This window comes from Dryobates pubescens, chromosome 31 (genome assembly GCF_014839835.1).
Source record: "Dryobates pubescens isolate bDryPub1 chromosome 31, bDryPub1.pri, whole genome shotgun sequence".
Lineage (NCBI taxonomy): Eukaryota > Metazoa > Chordata > Aves > Piciformes > Picidae > Dryobates > Dryobates pubescens.
The window spans coordinates 4,565,541-4,580,249 of NC_071642.1; the positions used below are offsets into that span (position 1 = coordinate 4,565,541).

Genomic DNA, 14,709 nt, shown 5'->3' on the forward strand with positions numbered 1-14,709 from the left:
TAAACATGAGCCCTGAGCACAGAGGAAGCATGCAGTGAGCTTGCAGAGTGTGTAGGGGGGCCCAGGAGCATGCAGGAAGCAAACCATGAGCGTGGAGTGTGAGCAGTGAGCAGAGGGAGCATGCAGTGAGCAGAGAGAGCATGCAGTGAGCAGAGGGAGCATGCAGTGAGCAGAGGGAGCATGCAGTGAGCAGAGGGAGCATGCAGTGAGCAGAGGGAGCATGCAGTGAGCATGCAGAGGGCCAGGAGCATGTAAACCATGAGCATGGAGCCTGAGCAGCAAGTGTGCAGTGACTGCAAGCATGGAGAGAGCATGGGGCAGGGGGAATCCAACATGCAGAGGTCAAGCAAGGGGCACACAGCGAGGCATGCACCGGACATGCAGAGAACATACCAACGGCATGCAGCTGACATGCAGCCAGTACGCAGGGAGCAGGCAGCACGCAGGCAGGGGCATGCAGCCAGGAGGCTGCTCCGAGGGGACCCTGAGGGCTGGGCAAGCTCCTGGCCAGCCCTGGGCGTCCCTGGTGCGCTGGGCACCCCCTGGGCGGCTCCCCCCCGGGGCTGTGGGTGCCAGCTCTGCCGCCCTGTCCTTACCGGCTGGGTGACCTACATGGCAGCGTGCACAATTTGGGAGGCATGCGGCTCCCCCGGCTCCCCCGCCCGCTCCAGAGCCGCCCCACGGCTGCCGGCGGCCAGCAGGCTCCGCAGCACCCTCCCCGACCCCGTTCTTGTCCCCCTGCCCCGGCATCCCTTCAAACCCCGGCAGCCAAAATCCTTGCCAAGGGGGAGCACAGCGCCGCCATCTGCCCCCCTCTGCCTCACCAGCCTGGGTTAACTGGGGAGCCCCCCCTTAGGAAGCTCTGGGGGGCTTGGTTTGCCCTGGCTGTGAGCAGGATGCCCATGGATGGCAGCAGCCACCAGGGCCTGCAGGCATCTGGCTGCAATTCGGAGGGGTCTAGGGGTCGCGGAGGGCAGCCGGGACCCTAAAGGTGACCCCACACCAGGCTGCCACCTTGGAGGAGGTGGTGGGGGAGGGAGGACGTGCTGCAGATCCCGCAGCCAAACATCCCCAAGCAGCAGCAGCAGCAGCAGCAGGGGAGGAGGAGAAGCCGGTGGGGAGCAAAGTGTGCTGGCAGAGCTGGGAGGGTTTGGGCTGGGGGGTGGCGGGGAGGGGGCTGCATTGCCGGGGGTGGATCCTGCGCGGGGTGCCCCGGGGGAGGTGCCTGCGGTGCGGCGAGGGCCCGGCGGGTCCGCAATGGCGGCGGCGGCCGCAGCCAATGCGGGGGGCGGGAGGTGAAGTCATGCAGCGGAGCCGCCGCCATTGGCCCCGCTCGGCGCAGCCAGCGCGGCCCCGGCGCGGCCCCGGCCCCGGCGCGGCCCCGGCCGGCGTCATGCGAGGCGGGGCTGGCACCGGGGGAGCGGGGGGTGGGGGTGTGAGAAACGGGACACCTACAGCTGGCACCGGCGCTTCCCCGCCGTGCCACCGAGCCTGGGCTAGGGGTCTCGTTCCGGAGTCACCCCCTCCCCACGCACACGCCCGGGACCGTGCCCCGGCCTCGGTGGGCTGCGGGGAAGAGAGGGATGTGACCCTGTGCCCTGCTCCCCCCACTCGGGGCAGGCCCCGCGGTGGGGCTGAGCGCTGCTCCGCTCATTGTATGTGTGGGCTGGGGGCTCAGGGTCAGCTTCCCCCCTGCCCTGAGCCTTGGGGCTGCAGAAAATTCACAGAGACATGAAGTGTCCTTGTCCCCTGGTGCAGGGGGGACCCCAGGAGGGGTCTCAGCGCCCAGAGAGGGCAGCCCAAGGGGTGTCCTTGTCCCCTGGTGCAGGGGGGACCCCAGGAGGGGTCTCAGCGCCCAGAGAGGGCAGCCCAAGGGTTGTCCTTGTCCCCTGGTGCAGGGGGGGACCCCAGGAGGGGTCTCAGTTCCCGAGCACAGGGGGGGCATCCCAAGCGGTGTCCATGTCCTTGTGCCCAGGTGTGGGGAGTGGGGGTGGTTGGGGTGCCTGGAGGGAGCGTCACTGTGCCTTGGTGCAGGGCAGGGGGGCCTGGGGGGTGTCTCTGTCTCGGGGTGCAGCGGGCGGCTGGGGGTATCCCTGTTTGTGGGTGCAATGCAGAAGGGGGAACGGGAATGGGGGTGTCCCTGTCTTGGGGTGCAGTGCAGGGGGTGGCTGGGGGATTCCCCTGCCCCTGACTGTGGTGCAGGAGGGTGTCCTGGTGCAGGGAGCCCCCCGGGGGGCGTGTTCCTGGCCCCCCATTGCAGCTCGGGAGAGTGCCCGAGGTGTATGTGGGGGGGTCCGGATCTGTGGAGCAGCACAGCGGGGTGAAGGGGGTCGGGGGGTGTCTCCGGTGACCACGGAGGCGGGGGGTGGTGTATCCCTGGTGGGTACCCGGAGGGGTTGTTCTCGTCCCGGGTGTTCAGGGAGGGGGTTGTGTCCCACCGTGGGTCCCCGGGGGGGGTGTTTGTTGGTGTCCCCGGTGCAGCACGGGGAAGTACACGCGTGTGGGGGGTGGTCGGCTGTCCCCAGCAGGGGGGGTGTGTCCCCTCTGGGTACCGGGGGCGGGAGGTTGGTTTGTGTCCCCTCTGGGTACCCGGGGTGGGGGAGGGGGAGGGGTACCCCCGTCCTGGTTCTCAGCGCGGGGGGTGCCCGGGGCGGCGGCGCCCGGCGGGGGCGGTGCGGGGCCGTGCGGGGCGGGCCGTGGCCGTGGCTATAAAAGCCGCCGGGGGCGGCGGCGCCGCGTCCCCTCCCGGTGGCGGCGGAGCGGAGCGGCGGAGCGGAGCGGGCGGCGGTGCGGGCTGCGGTACCACCAGCAGCGGCGGCTCTGCGGGGCCGCGCCGGTGAGCGCCGCCGGGCCGGGCCAGGCCAGGCCGGGCCGGCACCGGGGCTGGGGGTGGGGGATCGAACTGGATGGGGCGCTCCGTGCGGCGCCGCAGCCGTCTGACCAGCACTCCCCCCTCCCCCCGTCCGCTCCTCTCCCCGCAGGTCTCGGCCACCCCCCGGACTCCCCTCCGGCTCTGCCCGTCCCTCCGCCTCCCTTCCCTCCCCACCCGCCCCGTTTGTTGTTTTGGGTTTTTTTCTGCCCCACACACCTCCCCACACCCCCCCGGCTCCATTTCTCCCAGCAACGCCGCCCCCCGCCACCCCCCCCCCGCAGCAAGATGGTGCAGAAGAAATCAGAGATCCCGGGGTTCCACCGCTCCTTCAAGGTAAGGGGGTGCGCCTCGCCCGGGGGTCGTGCCGGGGTGGGGGGTTCCGGGAGGGGAAATGCGGGGCTAGGGTGCGGGCAGGGCCAGTGCGGGCCCGCGGCGGCCGGATCCTGCGGTCTGCAGCTCCCTGCGCCGCAGCCGCTGCCCGGGATCGGGAGGCAGGGGGAGAGCTACCCTGTGAGTACCCCCCCTGGGCACCCCCCCGAGGGAGCGAAGCGCCGGGGGTGCTGCCACCGGGCAGCAAGCTGCCAAGCGGGCAGCGAACCTTCCTCCGACCCTTCCCCCTCTGCCCCAGGGGTTGGGGTGTTCCCACGGCTGATCCCGGGGGTCGGGTTTGCAGACCCCTCCCCCCCCCCCCCCTTGGGATGGGCACTGGGATGCTGCAGCCAATCTTTGCTGGGGGATCCCAGGGTGGTGGGGGATGGGAGGGGATGTGCTGTTGTGTCGTCGTCCTCCTCCAGCTTCACCATTTGCCCCTAATCTGCAGGGGTGCCTGGGTGGGGGTGGCTGTGAGGTGGGGAGCTCGGGGGCTCCCCAGGCCTAGCCTGGCACAGGACCTGTTGTGGCAGCACCTGGCAGGGGATCCTGGCAGCGCAGTGCCCACATCTTCCAGCACAGGGCTGCGGCTGACACCCAGGGCTTGGGTGTCCCGGGCACCCTCGACCCTGTCGCGCCGCATCCCTCCCTGGCGCTGTCAACGCTGGAGGTGTGCGGAGGGGCCGCATCCTGCCGGGTCCTGCCGCCCTGGTGCCGCTGTGCGGCCGAGCGGCTCCGTGGGACCTTTGTTTAGTTTGGCTGCCGGCGCTGCGAGTGCTGCCGGGAGCAGCTCACCCCAAACCTGCCCAGCTTATTTTAGCTGACAGCTAATCCTGCTTGGAAGGCTTTGGGCTGGGGGTTCGGCTCTCTCCCTCCTTCCCCAGCACCCTCCCCTCCCCCCCCAGGGTGGCTGGGGTTGGGGACAGGGAAAGGGACACCTCAAGCTATGGCAGCGTCCACCCCACGCCTCCCATCCCCCAAAGCTTTTGTGTGTCGGGGCCGTGGCAGCTGGCAGGGCCCTGTGTGCCCTCCCCTCCACGCCCTCTGTGTGCCCCCTCTGTAACCGCTCCCCCTACCCTCCCTCCCCCCGGGAGGCCTCATCCTGCCCGCGGTGCAGGGACGTGGGCCAGGGCTGCTTGTCCCAGGGGGGTGACAGCCCTGGTGCAGGGACCAGGACTCGTGGGGGTGGGGGGTGGCATATGAAGGATGCTGTACTCTTCTCGTTCAGGTTATCTGGGGGGCAGGGGGGGGTGGGGGGTGTGGCTAAGCTGGCAAAGCATTGGGCAGGAGGATTTTTGGTGCCAAAGATCTGGAGTGGTGCTTGGTGTGGGGGTGCTGCATGTGTGACACACCCCCACCCCCCAGCCTGCACCACAATGGGGACCCCCCTGGCTCCCTAAGAGCTGCCCTGGCAGCAAATGGGCATTTTCTGGGTGCTTGTGGCGCTGGTGGCTGGGGCTCACTGTTCCTGTGCCACGCTGGGGCTGGCAGCTGGCAGCTGTCCCGGGCACCGGGGGCACCGGGGCGGGTTTGGGAACGCCGCCGGGAGCTGCAACCTCCACCCAAACAGATTTCGTAACCCCGCAGAGGATGAGGCCCTTTCTCCTTCCTGGATGGGTCCCACGGCTCAGGGGGGAGCTGAGGGTCACCGTGGCCCCTTGGGTGCTGGGACCAGAGCCAGTGGGCTGTGGGGTGGGGGGGAGGCAGCAGTGCCCATGCCCTTTGCTCGTAGTGGGGCACAGGGAGGGTGTAGGATGGGGCCTGCTCCTGCCAGATGTCTCCGAGGAGCTTCACTGCAGGGGGGCTCAGCAGGCTTCAGCCCACCGTGAGCTTGCAGGGGGCTGGGAGGCTGTGGTGTGGTGGCCCTGGAGCCTGTCCTGCCCCCGTGCCTTTGTCCTCCTCCTGCCTCGCTGTAGTTCAGGTCTGGGTGGAGTCCTGGGTTGGGGTTGGTGTGGGCAGCCCTGATGCCTCTCATCTTCCCCTGCATGCTGGCCCAGGGCTGCTGGTGTGCAGCATGACCTGGCAGCACCATCCCCATCAGGAGATGTGGTCAAAGCCTTTCTCCTCCTCCTCCAGCTCTGCCTGGAGCTCTGCCTGGGGCTCTGTCTGGGGGCTCTGCTGCATCCCACCCTGAGCCAGGGTCCTGCACCACTGGGGCGAGTGAGCAGCAGGGTGCATGCCAAGGCCAGGAGCGTGCCAGGCTCGGTGCCCATGCTGGGCCCTGCACGGGCAACTGGTGATGGCTGGTCCAGTGGCTGCCACCTCCCTCCTGTTCTTGCCCTCCCCAGGGACAAAACCCCTTTGACCTGGAGTTTGATCAGTCCAACCACCTGGAGCCTGTCTTCAACTTCGAGTGCCCACCCCGTCCTGGTGAGCCTTGGGTGCCCTCCTGAGGGGCTCCTCCCATCCCACCCCACGGGCTGTTGGCCCTTTGCTTTGGGGGGTGGCAGTGCTGGCAGGGGGCGGTCAGGGCTGACTCCTGCTGGTGGCTTTGCCCCTGCCCAGACATGCCCTCAAGCCAGCCCATCGATATCCCTGATGCCAAGAAGAGGAACAAGAAGAAGAAGCGCTGCAGAGCCACCGACAGCTTCTCTGGCAGGTTTGAAGGTGAGCCAGGGGCTGCCCCGGGGGCCCTAGAGCTCCTCCTTCCCCTCCCCTCTCTTCCCCTCACCAGGCTGGGGACTTCCCAGGCTTGGGGACAACCCCCTGGGGAGAAGGGAGAGCTGTGGCTGTCCCATGCTGCGCTGGGGCCAATGGTTTTGGCGACGTCTTCCCTGCCAGATGTTTACCAGCTGCAGGAGGAGGTGTTGGGAGAAGGAGCCCATGCCAGAGTCCAGTCCTGTGTCAACCTCATCACCAACAAGGAGTATGCAGTGAAGGTAAAGCTCTGGGGCTGCAGACCAGGCTCCCTCCCAGCCTCCTGCCTCAGTTTCCCTTTCTGCCCTCCGCACCTCAGGCTCTCCCAGCTCCTGCTGCTGTCTGGTGCTGGCACAGGAGCGTGATGGGGCCAGGCCGTGCTGGTGGCACACCGTGCTCTGCCAGTGCCCAGCCCTGGCACCTTGGTCAAGCTTCTTGGCCACGCTGCTCTCCCTCTAGATGAGGGCAGGTGGGAGTTAAACTAACACCTGGCACGCCTCTGGGTAACTGGGGGCACGCAGGGGCCTGTGGTGCTGTCATGGTGGCCAGCCTGGGGGTCTCCATGTGGGGATGGGGGTGCTGGAGGGGGTTGGGGTGAGCCTGCTGCTCTGGGGGCTGGGGAAGGTGGTCCTGTGGCCCTGCACCCCGTGGCGTGAGGGGGCTGGGCTGGGCCCTGTGCCAGAGCTGCAGCCACATGCCAGGGGACCTTGGCTTCCCCCGTGGCTCTGGGAGGGGGCTTTGTGTGCCCCAGTGAGGCAGGGGGGAGCAGTCAGTGCCCTGTGCGCCCCACAGGGCTGGGGCCAGCAGGAGCATGCAGCTCTCTCACCATGAGGCCGTGACTGGGGACCCCTGCCCGCCCCATGGCACATCTGCCGGGCACCGACCACGCCAGTGCCCGGTGGTTGAAAGTGTCCTTCCCTGTCACCAGGGACTGTGCTGGGGCTTGGCAGTGTCACATGGACCTTGCCTGGGCCAGGCCAGGAGGGAGGGAGGGAGAGGCTTGGCACTGCCCCCGGGAACAGCCTGTTCTGCTGCCTTAACCCCTTCGGGCACCCTCTGCCTGCCTCCACCCAGCCTTGGGGGGGTGTCCCTGGCTCTGGCTGGGTGGGGGTGTGCTGGTTCATGGCCTCTCCCCAGCCTGACCCTTTCCCCCTGCCCCCCAAATCTTTGCATCCCCAGATCATAGAGAAGCGCCTGGGCCACATCCGCAGCAGAGTGTTCCGGGAGGTGGAGATGCTCTACCAGTGCCAGGGACACAGGTATGGCACAGCAGCCCCCAGCCCCCCTCCTGCAGAGGGCATGGGGAGGGGCACACAGGGCCCTGCCAGCTGCCACAGCCCCAGCACACAAAAGCTTGGCAGGGGAGGGGGACGGGAGGCGTGGGGTGGTGGACACTGCCGCATCCATGGTGCCCCCTGCCTTGTTCCCCAGCCCCCCTGGGAGGGGGGAGCAGACTGAGCCTGGGCTGAACTCGAGACGGGGATGGGCTGCAGCCAGGCTGCCCTCCCACGCCTGCTGCCTGCCCTTGGCCTGGCTGCAGCATCTCGGGGCGGGGGGGGCACCGGGAAGGCCTTTGCCATGACGGCAGGGGGGCTGCAGAGGCCAAGCTGGGGCCGTGCCGGGGGGGAGAGCTGAGCCTCTGCTGCTGCAGGCTGCGCAGTGAGGCTGCTGCTGGCCAGGGGCAGCAGAGAGCCAGGAGAGGGTCTGCGAGCAATTAGGGAGCGCAGCTGGGCGCCCGCAGTCCCTCTCCTTCCCCCCTGGAACGCAGCTGGGGGACCCCTGGCTGTGTGGTTTCAATCACTGAAAACCCAACTTCTGCTGTCCCCTTCCCCACCCTTGGGGACCCATCCTGGCTGGGGCTGTGGGCAGAGGGGACTGGGGGAGGTTTTTTGGGGGGTCACTGGGCTGAGGCTGCTGGGGCTGGGGGGACAGAGGGGACTCAGGGAAGTTTTGGGGGTCACTGAGCTAAGGCTGCTGGGGGCTAGGTGTGGGGGGGTGGGCAGAGGGGACTCAGGGATGTTTTGAGGAGTTGCTGAGCTAAGGGTGCTGGGGCTGGGGGGCAAGAAGGTACTCAGGTTTTGGGGGGTCACTGGGCTAAGGCTGCTGTCCCTGCAGGAACGTCCTGGAGCTGATTGAGTTCTTTGAGGAGGAGGAGAGGTTCTACCTGGTGTTTGAGAAGATGAGAGGAGGTGAGTTGTAGGGGTGCTGGGGGGGGGGGGAGGTAGTCAGGGTGGCAGGAGCCCCCCTCCCCAGGAGGTCCTGACTGTGCTGTGGGGCTGGCTGCAGGCTCCATCCTGACCCACATCCACCGGCGGCGCCACTTCAACGAGCTGGAGGCCAGCGTGGTGGTGCAGGACATCGCCAGTGCCCTGCACTTCCTGCACAACAAAGGTGAGCTGCTGCTGCCTGCCCCCCTGGGGTGACCACCCTGACCTCCCCCCTGCATGCCCCCTACCCACGGGACAGTCCCAGCCCCGGGCACAGGGTCAGGCCCGGCTGCATCATGAAGCTCTTTGTGGTTCTGGAGCCTGTTCCTCCGGTTGGGTTGGGGTTTGGGGCCAGCAGCAAGCTCTGCCCTTTGCCACGATGCAGGAGGTGGTTTGGGGTGGGGAGGGGAGGGAGGGGTCCTGGTGCCACCCCCTTAGGCCTTTCAGCATGGAGGTTTTGGAAGTGGGGAGAGGATTTTTGCCTTCATTGTCGTCATCTTCTTACCCCCAGGAATCGCACACAGGGATCTGAAACCCGAGAATATTCTGTGTGAGAGCCCAGACCAGGTGAGCAGGGAGCAGCTGGGTGGGCTCAGGGGGTCCTGCCAGGGGGTGGTGGGTGCAGGATGGGGTCCTGCCAGGGGGTGCTGCTGTTCCTGCTGTTGTAGCCCATGGAGTGCTGGGAAGCAGGGCAGGACCAGGTGGTAATGGGCAGCTGGGGCATGAAAGCAAGGCTGTGGACCCCACGGGGGCTGCTGAGGAGGGGGCTGTCACTGAGCACCCCTCTCTTCCAGGTCTCCCCAGTGAAGATCTGTGACTTCGACCTGGGAAGTGGCATCAAACTCAACGGCGATTGCTCTCCCATCTCCACCCCGGAGCTGCTCACTCCGGTAAGTGTCTGAGCGACTCTGTGGGGCTGGACGGGGGGAGGGGAATTGGGGGGAGGGGAATTGGGGGGGAGGGGGCTGTGTGGGGAGGGGACTCCCCCCTCCGTTTATCTCGCAGCTTTCTGAGCGCGGAGCTGCATGCAGGCACCTCCTGCCCGCGGCTGCCGTCCCTGCCGCTGCCCTGCCCGCACCCCCCCGCGGCAGCAGCCGAGCTGCGGTTACATAACACGGGAGGGGGAGGGGGGTGGGGGCAGGGGCGGGGCAGGGGGGGCTGGCACAGAGCCCGGGCTGCGGAGAGCCTTAGCAACAGCCAGCCCCGGCGGAGGCGGCCCCGGGGAGGCCGAGCAGCTCACCGGGAGAAGTGGGTCAGGAGAGAGGCTGGCAGGGGCTGGAGGCTGCTTGTGGGGGGTTCCCTCCTCGTGTGGCTGCCGGGGGGGTGTGTGACTGAGGGCCCCCCTCCCCGTGCTGCGGGGTGCAGCTTGTGTGCAGTGCAGACCCCGCAGGGGGGACACCCCGAAGGATTCCAGGCTGATCTCATGTTGCATGGAGCCTTTCCTCCCTCCCTCTTTCCTCCCTCCCTCTTTCCTCCCTCCCTCTTTCCTCCCTCCCTCTTTCCTCCCTCCCTCTTTCCTCCCTCCCTCTTTCCTCCTCCCTCTTTCCTCCCTCCCTCTTTCCTCCCTCCCTCTTTCCTCCCTCCCTCTTTCCTCCCTCCCTCTTTCCTCCCTCCCTCTTTCCTCCCTCCCTCTTTCCTCCCTCCCTCTTTCCTCCCTCCCTCTTTCCTCCCTCCCTCTTTCCTCCCTCCCTCTTTCCTCCCTCCCTCTTTCCTCCCTCCCTCTTTCCTCCCTCCCTCTTTCCTCCCTCCCTCTTTCCTCCCTCCCTCTTTCCTCCCTCCCTCTTTCCTCCCTCCCTCTTTCCTCCCTCCCTCTTTCCTCCCTCCCTCTTTCCTCCCTCCCTCTTTCCTCCCTCCCTCTTTCCTCCCTCCCTCTTTCCTCCCTCCCTCTTTCCTCCCTCCCTCTTTCCTCCCTCCCTCTTTCCTCCCTCCCTCTTTCCTCCCTCCCTCTTTCCTCCCTCCCTCCCTCTTTCCTCCCTCCCTCTTTCCTCCCTCCCCAAAGCTTTATCAGCAGCAGCAGGGCTCCCCCTCTACGTGCAGGGTGTTGCCCTGCACCCCGATGTTGACGTGCCAGGGAGGGCCGAGCCTGGGCAGCGTCGGGGTGCACAGCAGCAGAGGTGGGGGCCAAACCAGCCCAGCCCTCTCAGGTTACTCCACGTTTAGCCTCTTGCTGAGGCAGGAGCGGAGTGTCTGAGGTGTGCCAAGTTTCCCTGTGCCCAGTTCTGGCAGCGGCTGCCCCGGTTCGTGCCCAGCTGCAGGCCATGGGGCTTGGGTTTCTTGTTTCCCTTGGGTGGCATCAGCTGCCGGGGCTGCTGAGGGCTCTGGTTTGGAGGCCTCCCGCCCCAGCCCGTGTTGGTTATCTGCTGGCTGCAGCTTTTCTCTCCCCTGGTCACGGGGTGGTGTGGGCTGCGCGTCACGTGTGGGGGAAAGCCCCAGAGGCCCTCCTGGGAACCGTGGGGGAGCAGGAGAGGGGAGGGAAGAGGAGAAGGGGAGAGGGGGAACAGGAGAGGGAAAGGGGAGAGGGGAAGCAGGAGAGGGAAAGGGGAGAAGGGGGAATGGGGGAGGTGAAGGGGAGAGAGGAAGGGGATAGGTCGAACAGGAGAGGGGAAAGGAAGAGTGGGATAGGGATAGGGGATAGGAGAACAGGAGAGGGGAAGGGGACAGGAGGATAGGAAAGGGAAAGGGGATAGGAGAAGGGGAGAGGGGGAATCAGATAGGGGAACAGGAGAGGGGGAAGGGAATAGGAGAATGGGAGAGGGGAAGGTGAGAGAGGAAGGGGATATGAGAACGGGAGAGGGAAAAGGGAGAGGGGGATGGGAGAGTGGAACCAGGATAGGGGAAGGGGAGAGGGGGAAGGGAATAGGAGAATGGGAGAGGGGGAATGGGAGAGGGGTACAGGGCTGCCTCAGCCCCTCCCTGCACCGGACCCCACACCTGCTGCAGAGCCTCTGCCTGCTCTGGGGGCTCTGGCAGTGCTGGGCAGGGGAGCAGGCAGGGGAGCAGGCAGGGCAGCGGGCAGAGCCGGCTGGTCCCGCGGTGCTTGTGGCCGCTCCCTGGCGCTGACAGGATGGGAGGGACGCGGAGCTGGTTGGGTGGTGGCAGTGGTGCCCTGGGGTGAGTGTGGCCTCACTGGTGCTGCCCTGGGGCGGGTAACACCCCTTCAGCTTCGGGGTTATTTTGGGTTTTTGTGTTGTTTGGGGTGGCAGCTGCCTGCTGGGTGACCCCTGGAGAGGGGCAGGGCTGTGGCATCCCAGGGTGTGGTGAGAAACCTGCCCAGGAGTTGTCTGCCCTGCCAGGGGCAAAGCTGGGAAGCAGCCACAGCTGCACCCTCGTTGCAGAGGTTCAGAGAATGGTTTGGGTTGGAAGGGACCTTAAAGATCATCCAGTTCCAACCCCCTGCCACTGGCGGGGACACCTCCCACCAGCCCAGGTTGCTCAAGGCCTTGTACAGCCTGGCCTTCAGCACCTCTGGGGAGGAGGCAGCCACAGCCTCCCCATCCTCACTCTCAAGAATTTCTTCCTCATCTCCAGTCTCAGTCTCCCCTATCCCACCTCAAAGCCATTGTCCCTCATCCTGTCACTCCCAGTCCTGGTCAGAAGCCCCTCCCCAGCTCTCCTGGAGCCCCTTCAGGTCCTGGAAGGCTGCTCTGAGGTCTCCCTGGAGCCACCTTTTCTCCAGGAGGTGCAGCACCATACCTCCAGCAGGATTCTTCCAGGCTCTGCCTGACTGCTCCCCCAGCCCCTTGGGGTGCCTGTGGCTGGGTCTCACCTCCCTCTTCCCCCCACAGTGTGGCTCTGCAGAGTACATGGCCCCGGAGGTGGTGGAAGCCTTCAACGAGGAGGCTTCCATCTACGACAAGCGCTGTGACCTGTGGAGCCTGGGGGTCATCCTCTACATCATGCTGAGCGGGTACCCTCCCTTCGTGGGGCACTGCGGCTCCGACTGCGGCTGGGACCGGGGCGAGGCTTGCCACACCTGCCAGGTGCGACAGGGGGCGCCCGGGCAGTGCCCACCGCCCAGCCCTGCCTTGGCAGCACCGCTCCCAGCTGAGCCTCTTTCGTTCCTCCCCCCCCCAGAACATGCTCTTTGAGAGCATCCAGGAGGGCAAGTACGAGTTCCCCGACAAGGACTGGGCACACATCTCCTTCGGAGCCAAAGACCTCATTTCCAAGCTGCTGGTGAGAGATGCCAAGAAGAGGCTCAGCGCAGCCCAAGTCCTGGAGCACCCCTGGGTGCAGGGGGTGAGTGTTGCTCTGCCCCCTCCCTCCACCCCCAATCCTTCACCCCCCAAAAGCTGGGGTGAGGGACCCCTCTCTGACAGCTGTGTTTGGTTGCAGTGTGCTCCAGATAACACCCTGCCCACTCCCATCATCCTGCAGAGGTGAGTGTGAGGGGCTTTGGGGGATGGGGGAACAAATCCTAGCCCCTCTCCACCCCCACTCCCCCCCCAAAGTCCTGGCTCTTCTCCCCATTGGGCTGCTCTCCACTCTTGCTGCTTTTCTGGTGGTTCTGCTGTGGGTTTCTCTCCAGGCAGTGGCTGCAGCATGAGACTTGGATTTAAGTCTTGGGTTTGGTGCCTAGCCAGCCCTGGAGGGGTCATGCACACAGAGGGGGACACCCCTGTGGCCTTATCATCCTGGAGTCCTAGAATGGGACCTTCAAGATCATCCACTTCCAACCCCCTGCCATGGGCAGGGACACCTCCCACCAGCCCAGGCTGCTCAAGGCCTCATCCAGCCTGGCCTTCAACACCTCCAGGCAGGAGGCAGCCACAGCCTCCCTGGGCAACCTATTCCAGTCTCTCCCCACCCTCCCTCTCAAGAACTTCTTCCTCATCTCCATTCTCAATCTCTCCTCTCCCAGCTCAAAGCCATTGTCCCTCGTCCTGGCACTCCCAGCCCTTGTCCAAAGTCCCTCCCCAGCTCTCCTGGAGCCCCTTCAGGGAAGGCTGCTTTGAGGTCACTCCCAGCCCTTGTCCAAAGTCTCTCTCTGACCCCAAACCTCCCTTGCAGGCCCTTATGCCCCCCTCTTGCCCCCCATGCAGGAACAGCAGTGCCAAAGAGCTCACCTGCTTCGCTGCTGAGGCCATCGCCGTCAACCGCCAGCTGACTCGGCGCGACGAGGACGAGGAGGAGGAGGCGGAGGAGGAAGCACGACCCATCATCATCAAAGCTACCTCACGGGCCATGCAGCTCTCCCCCCCCTCCGAGTCCAAGCTGGCCAAGCGGCGGCAGAAGAGCAGCCTGGCCAAGGCGGTGGCCGCCGGGCAGCACCTGGTGGCCCCCCTGGTCCTGGTGGCCGACCAAGCCTGAGCTGTGCCACTCGTCCTGCTGTACCCCCACATCGTCCCCCCCTTCCTCCTCCTTTTCTTTCTTTCTCCACTCCCCCTCTGCCCCCACCCCCCGTTTCTGTCCAGTGACAAGATCAGACCTGGTCCCTGTGGCTGGTTTCCAAGGCTCTGCTGATCTTGTAGCGCTGGGGTGGGGGAGGGGTCGTCGAGGATCTCTCTTTTATTTCGTTTGTTTGTTTGTTTTCTATAAGGTATTAAACCAAGCGTGAGGTGGCTTCACCCAGGGCACACTCAAGGACATCTGACAGACACTCAGACTTTTTGTTTCCTGACTCTTGGTTTCTCCTCTGACATTTTTCCACCCCCCCCTCCCTCCCCCCAGCCCTTACCCTCTTTTTCCTCCCTGACACCAAAGGACTCTTTGTGCCCCGGCGCTGCTCGGCCGATTTCAGCTCCTTTCAAACTGTGAACAAAAGGCCCTCGGGAGCCACCTTTTACCCTCCGCCCTCCCCTTGTCGCTCCAGGTCTTTCTCCAATCTTGGGGCAGCACCCACAAAACGCCCTGCTGCCCACCCCCCACCCCCTTCCCAGGGGTGGTCCTAGGTGCAGGGAGCCCCTCCCGTCCCACGCTCGGGGGCTGTGCCGCGTTAGGGGTGGGGCTGGGGGATGTGGCAGACGTTGTGCAGGGAACCGCTGGGGCAGGGGAGAGACGGTGCCAGGGAGGGAGCAGTGCCCTGTTTGCACCAAGCCACCCTCTCTCCTTGGCACCCTTGCTTCCAGAATAAGCTATTCACCCCCCTCCTTTTTTTTTTTAACTACTATTATTATTATTGTTTTTGTTTGAATGATTGTTGGTTTTAAACTGCCAGCTGTGCTTCTCCACAGGGCACGGAGAAAAGTCTTCCTTCCCTTCCCATGCTCCGGAGCTGGTGGCTCCCCGGGGGTAAGGTCAGAGCTGGGGGGGTGGTGCCCAGGTGTCTGGGGCTGTGGGCTTGCACTGGGTCAAGTGTTGGCACACACCCCCCCCCGGACGCACCACACCCCACCCCACCCCAAAGTATTTGGAGGGGCTGCTTGCTGATAGTTGTGCCCTTGTGGAGGTGCAGGGAGGATGAGGTCTGGGCAGCCCCTCGGGGAGCGGCAGGGCTGAGGTCTGGGCAGCCCCTTTGGGAGCAGCAGGATGCTCTGGGGGAGGTGAAGGACCCGTCTGAAAGAGCTCTGGGACTTGGTGTGGCTTTGGGCTGGCCCCGAGGCCGCTGTGGCAGGAGGGTCTTGGAGGGGCACGGAGGGTGCTGAGTGCCCAGGGGATGCTGGTGAGCGAGTGGCCAGGCTGATG

General features: G+C 65.7%; 1 protein-coding gene across 1 annotated transcript; it reads left to right on the forward strand.

Annotated features, from left to right (window-relative positions):
* Positions 1–2,733: 2,733 nt before the first annotated feature.
* Positions 2,734–14,391, forward strand: MKNK2 (MAPK interacting serine/threonine kinase 2). The gene is made up of 14 exons (XM_054175241.1): positions 2,734–2,836; positions 2,982–3,205; positions 5,530–5,611; positions 5,747–5,848; positions 6,023–6,120; positions 7,058–7,137; positions 7,994–8,067; positions 8,165–8,269; positions 8,597–8,652; positions 8,880–8,975; positions 11,871–12,065; positions 12,160–12,324; positions 12,421–12,464; positions 13,128–14,391. Exons 2-14 carry the CDS (start codon positions 3,158–3,160, stop codon positions 13,393–13,395), a joined length of 1,413 nt encoding a protein of 470 aa, XP_054031216.1. The 5' UTR covers positions 2,734–2,836; positions 2,982–3,157; the 3' UTR covers positions 13,396–14,391.
* Positions 14,392–14,709: the final 318 nt, after the last annotated feature.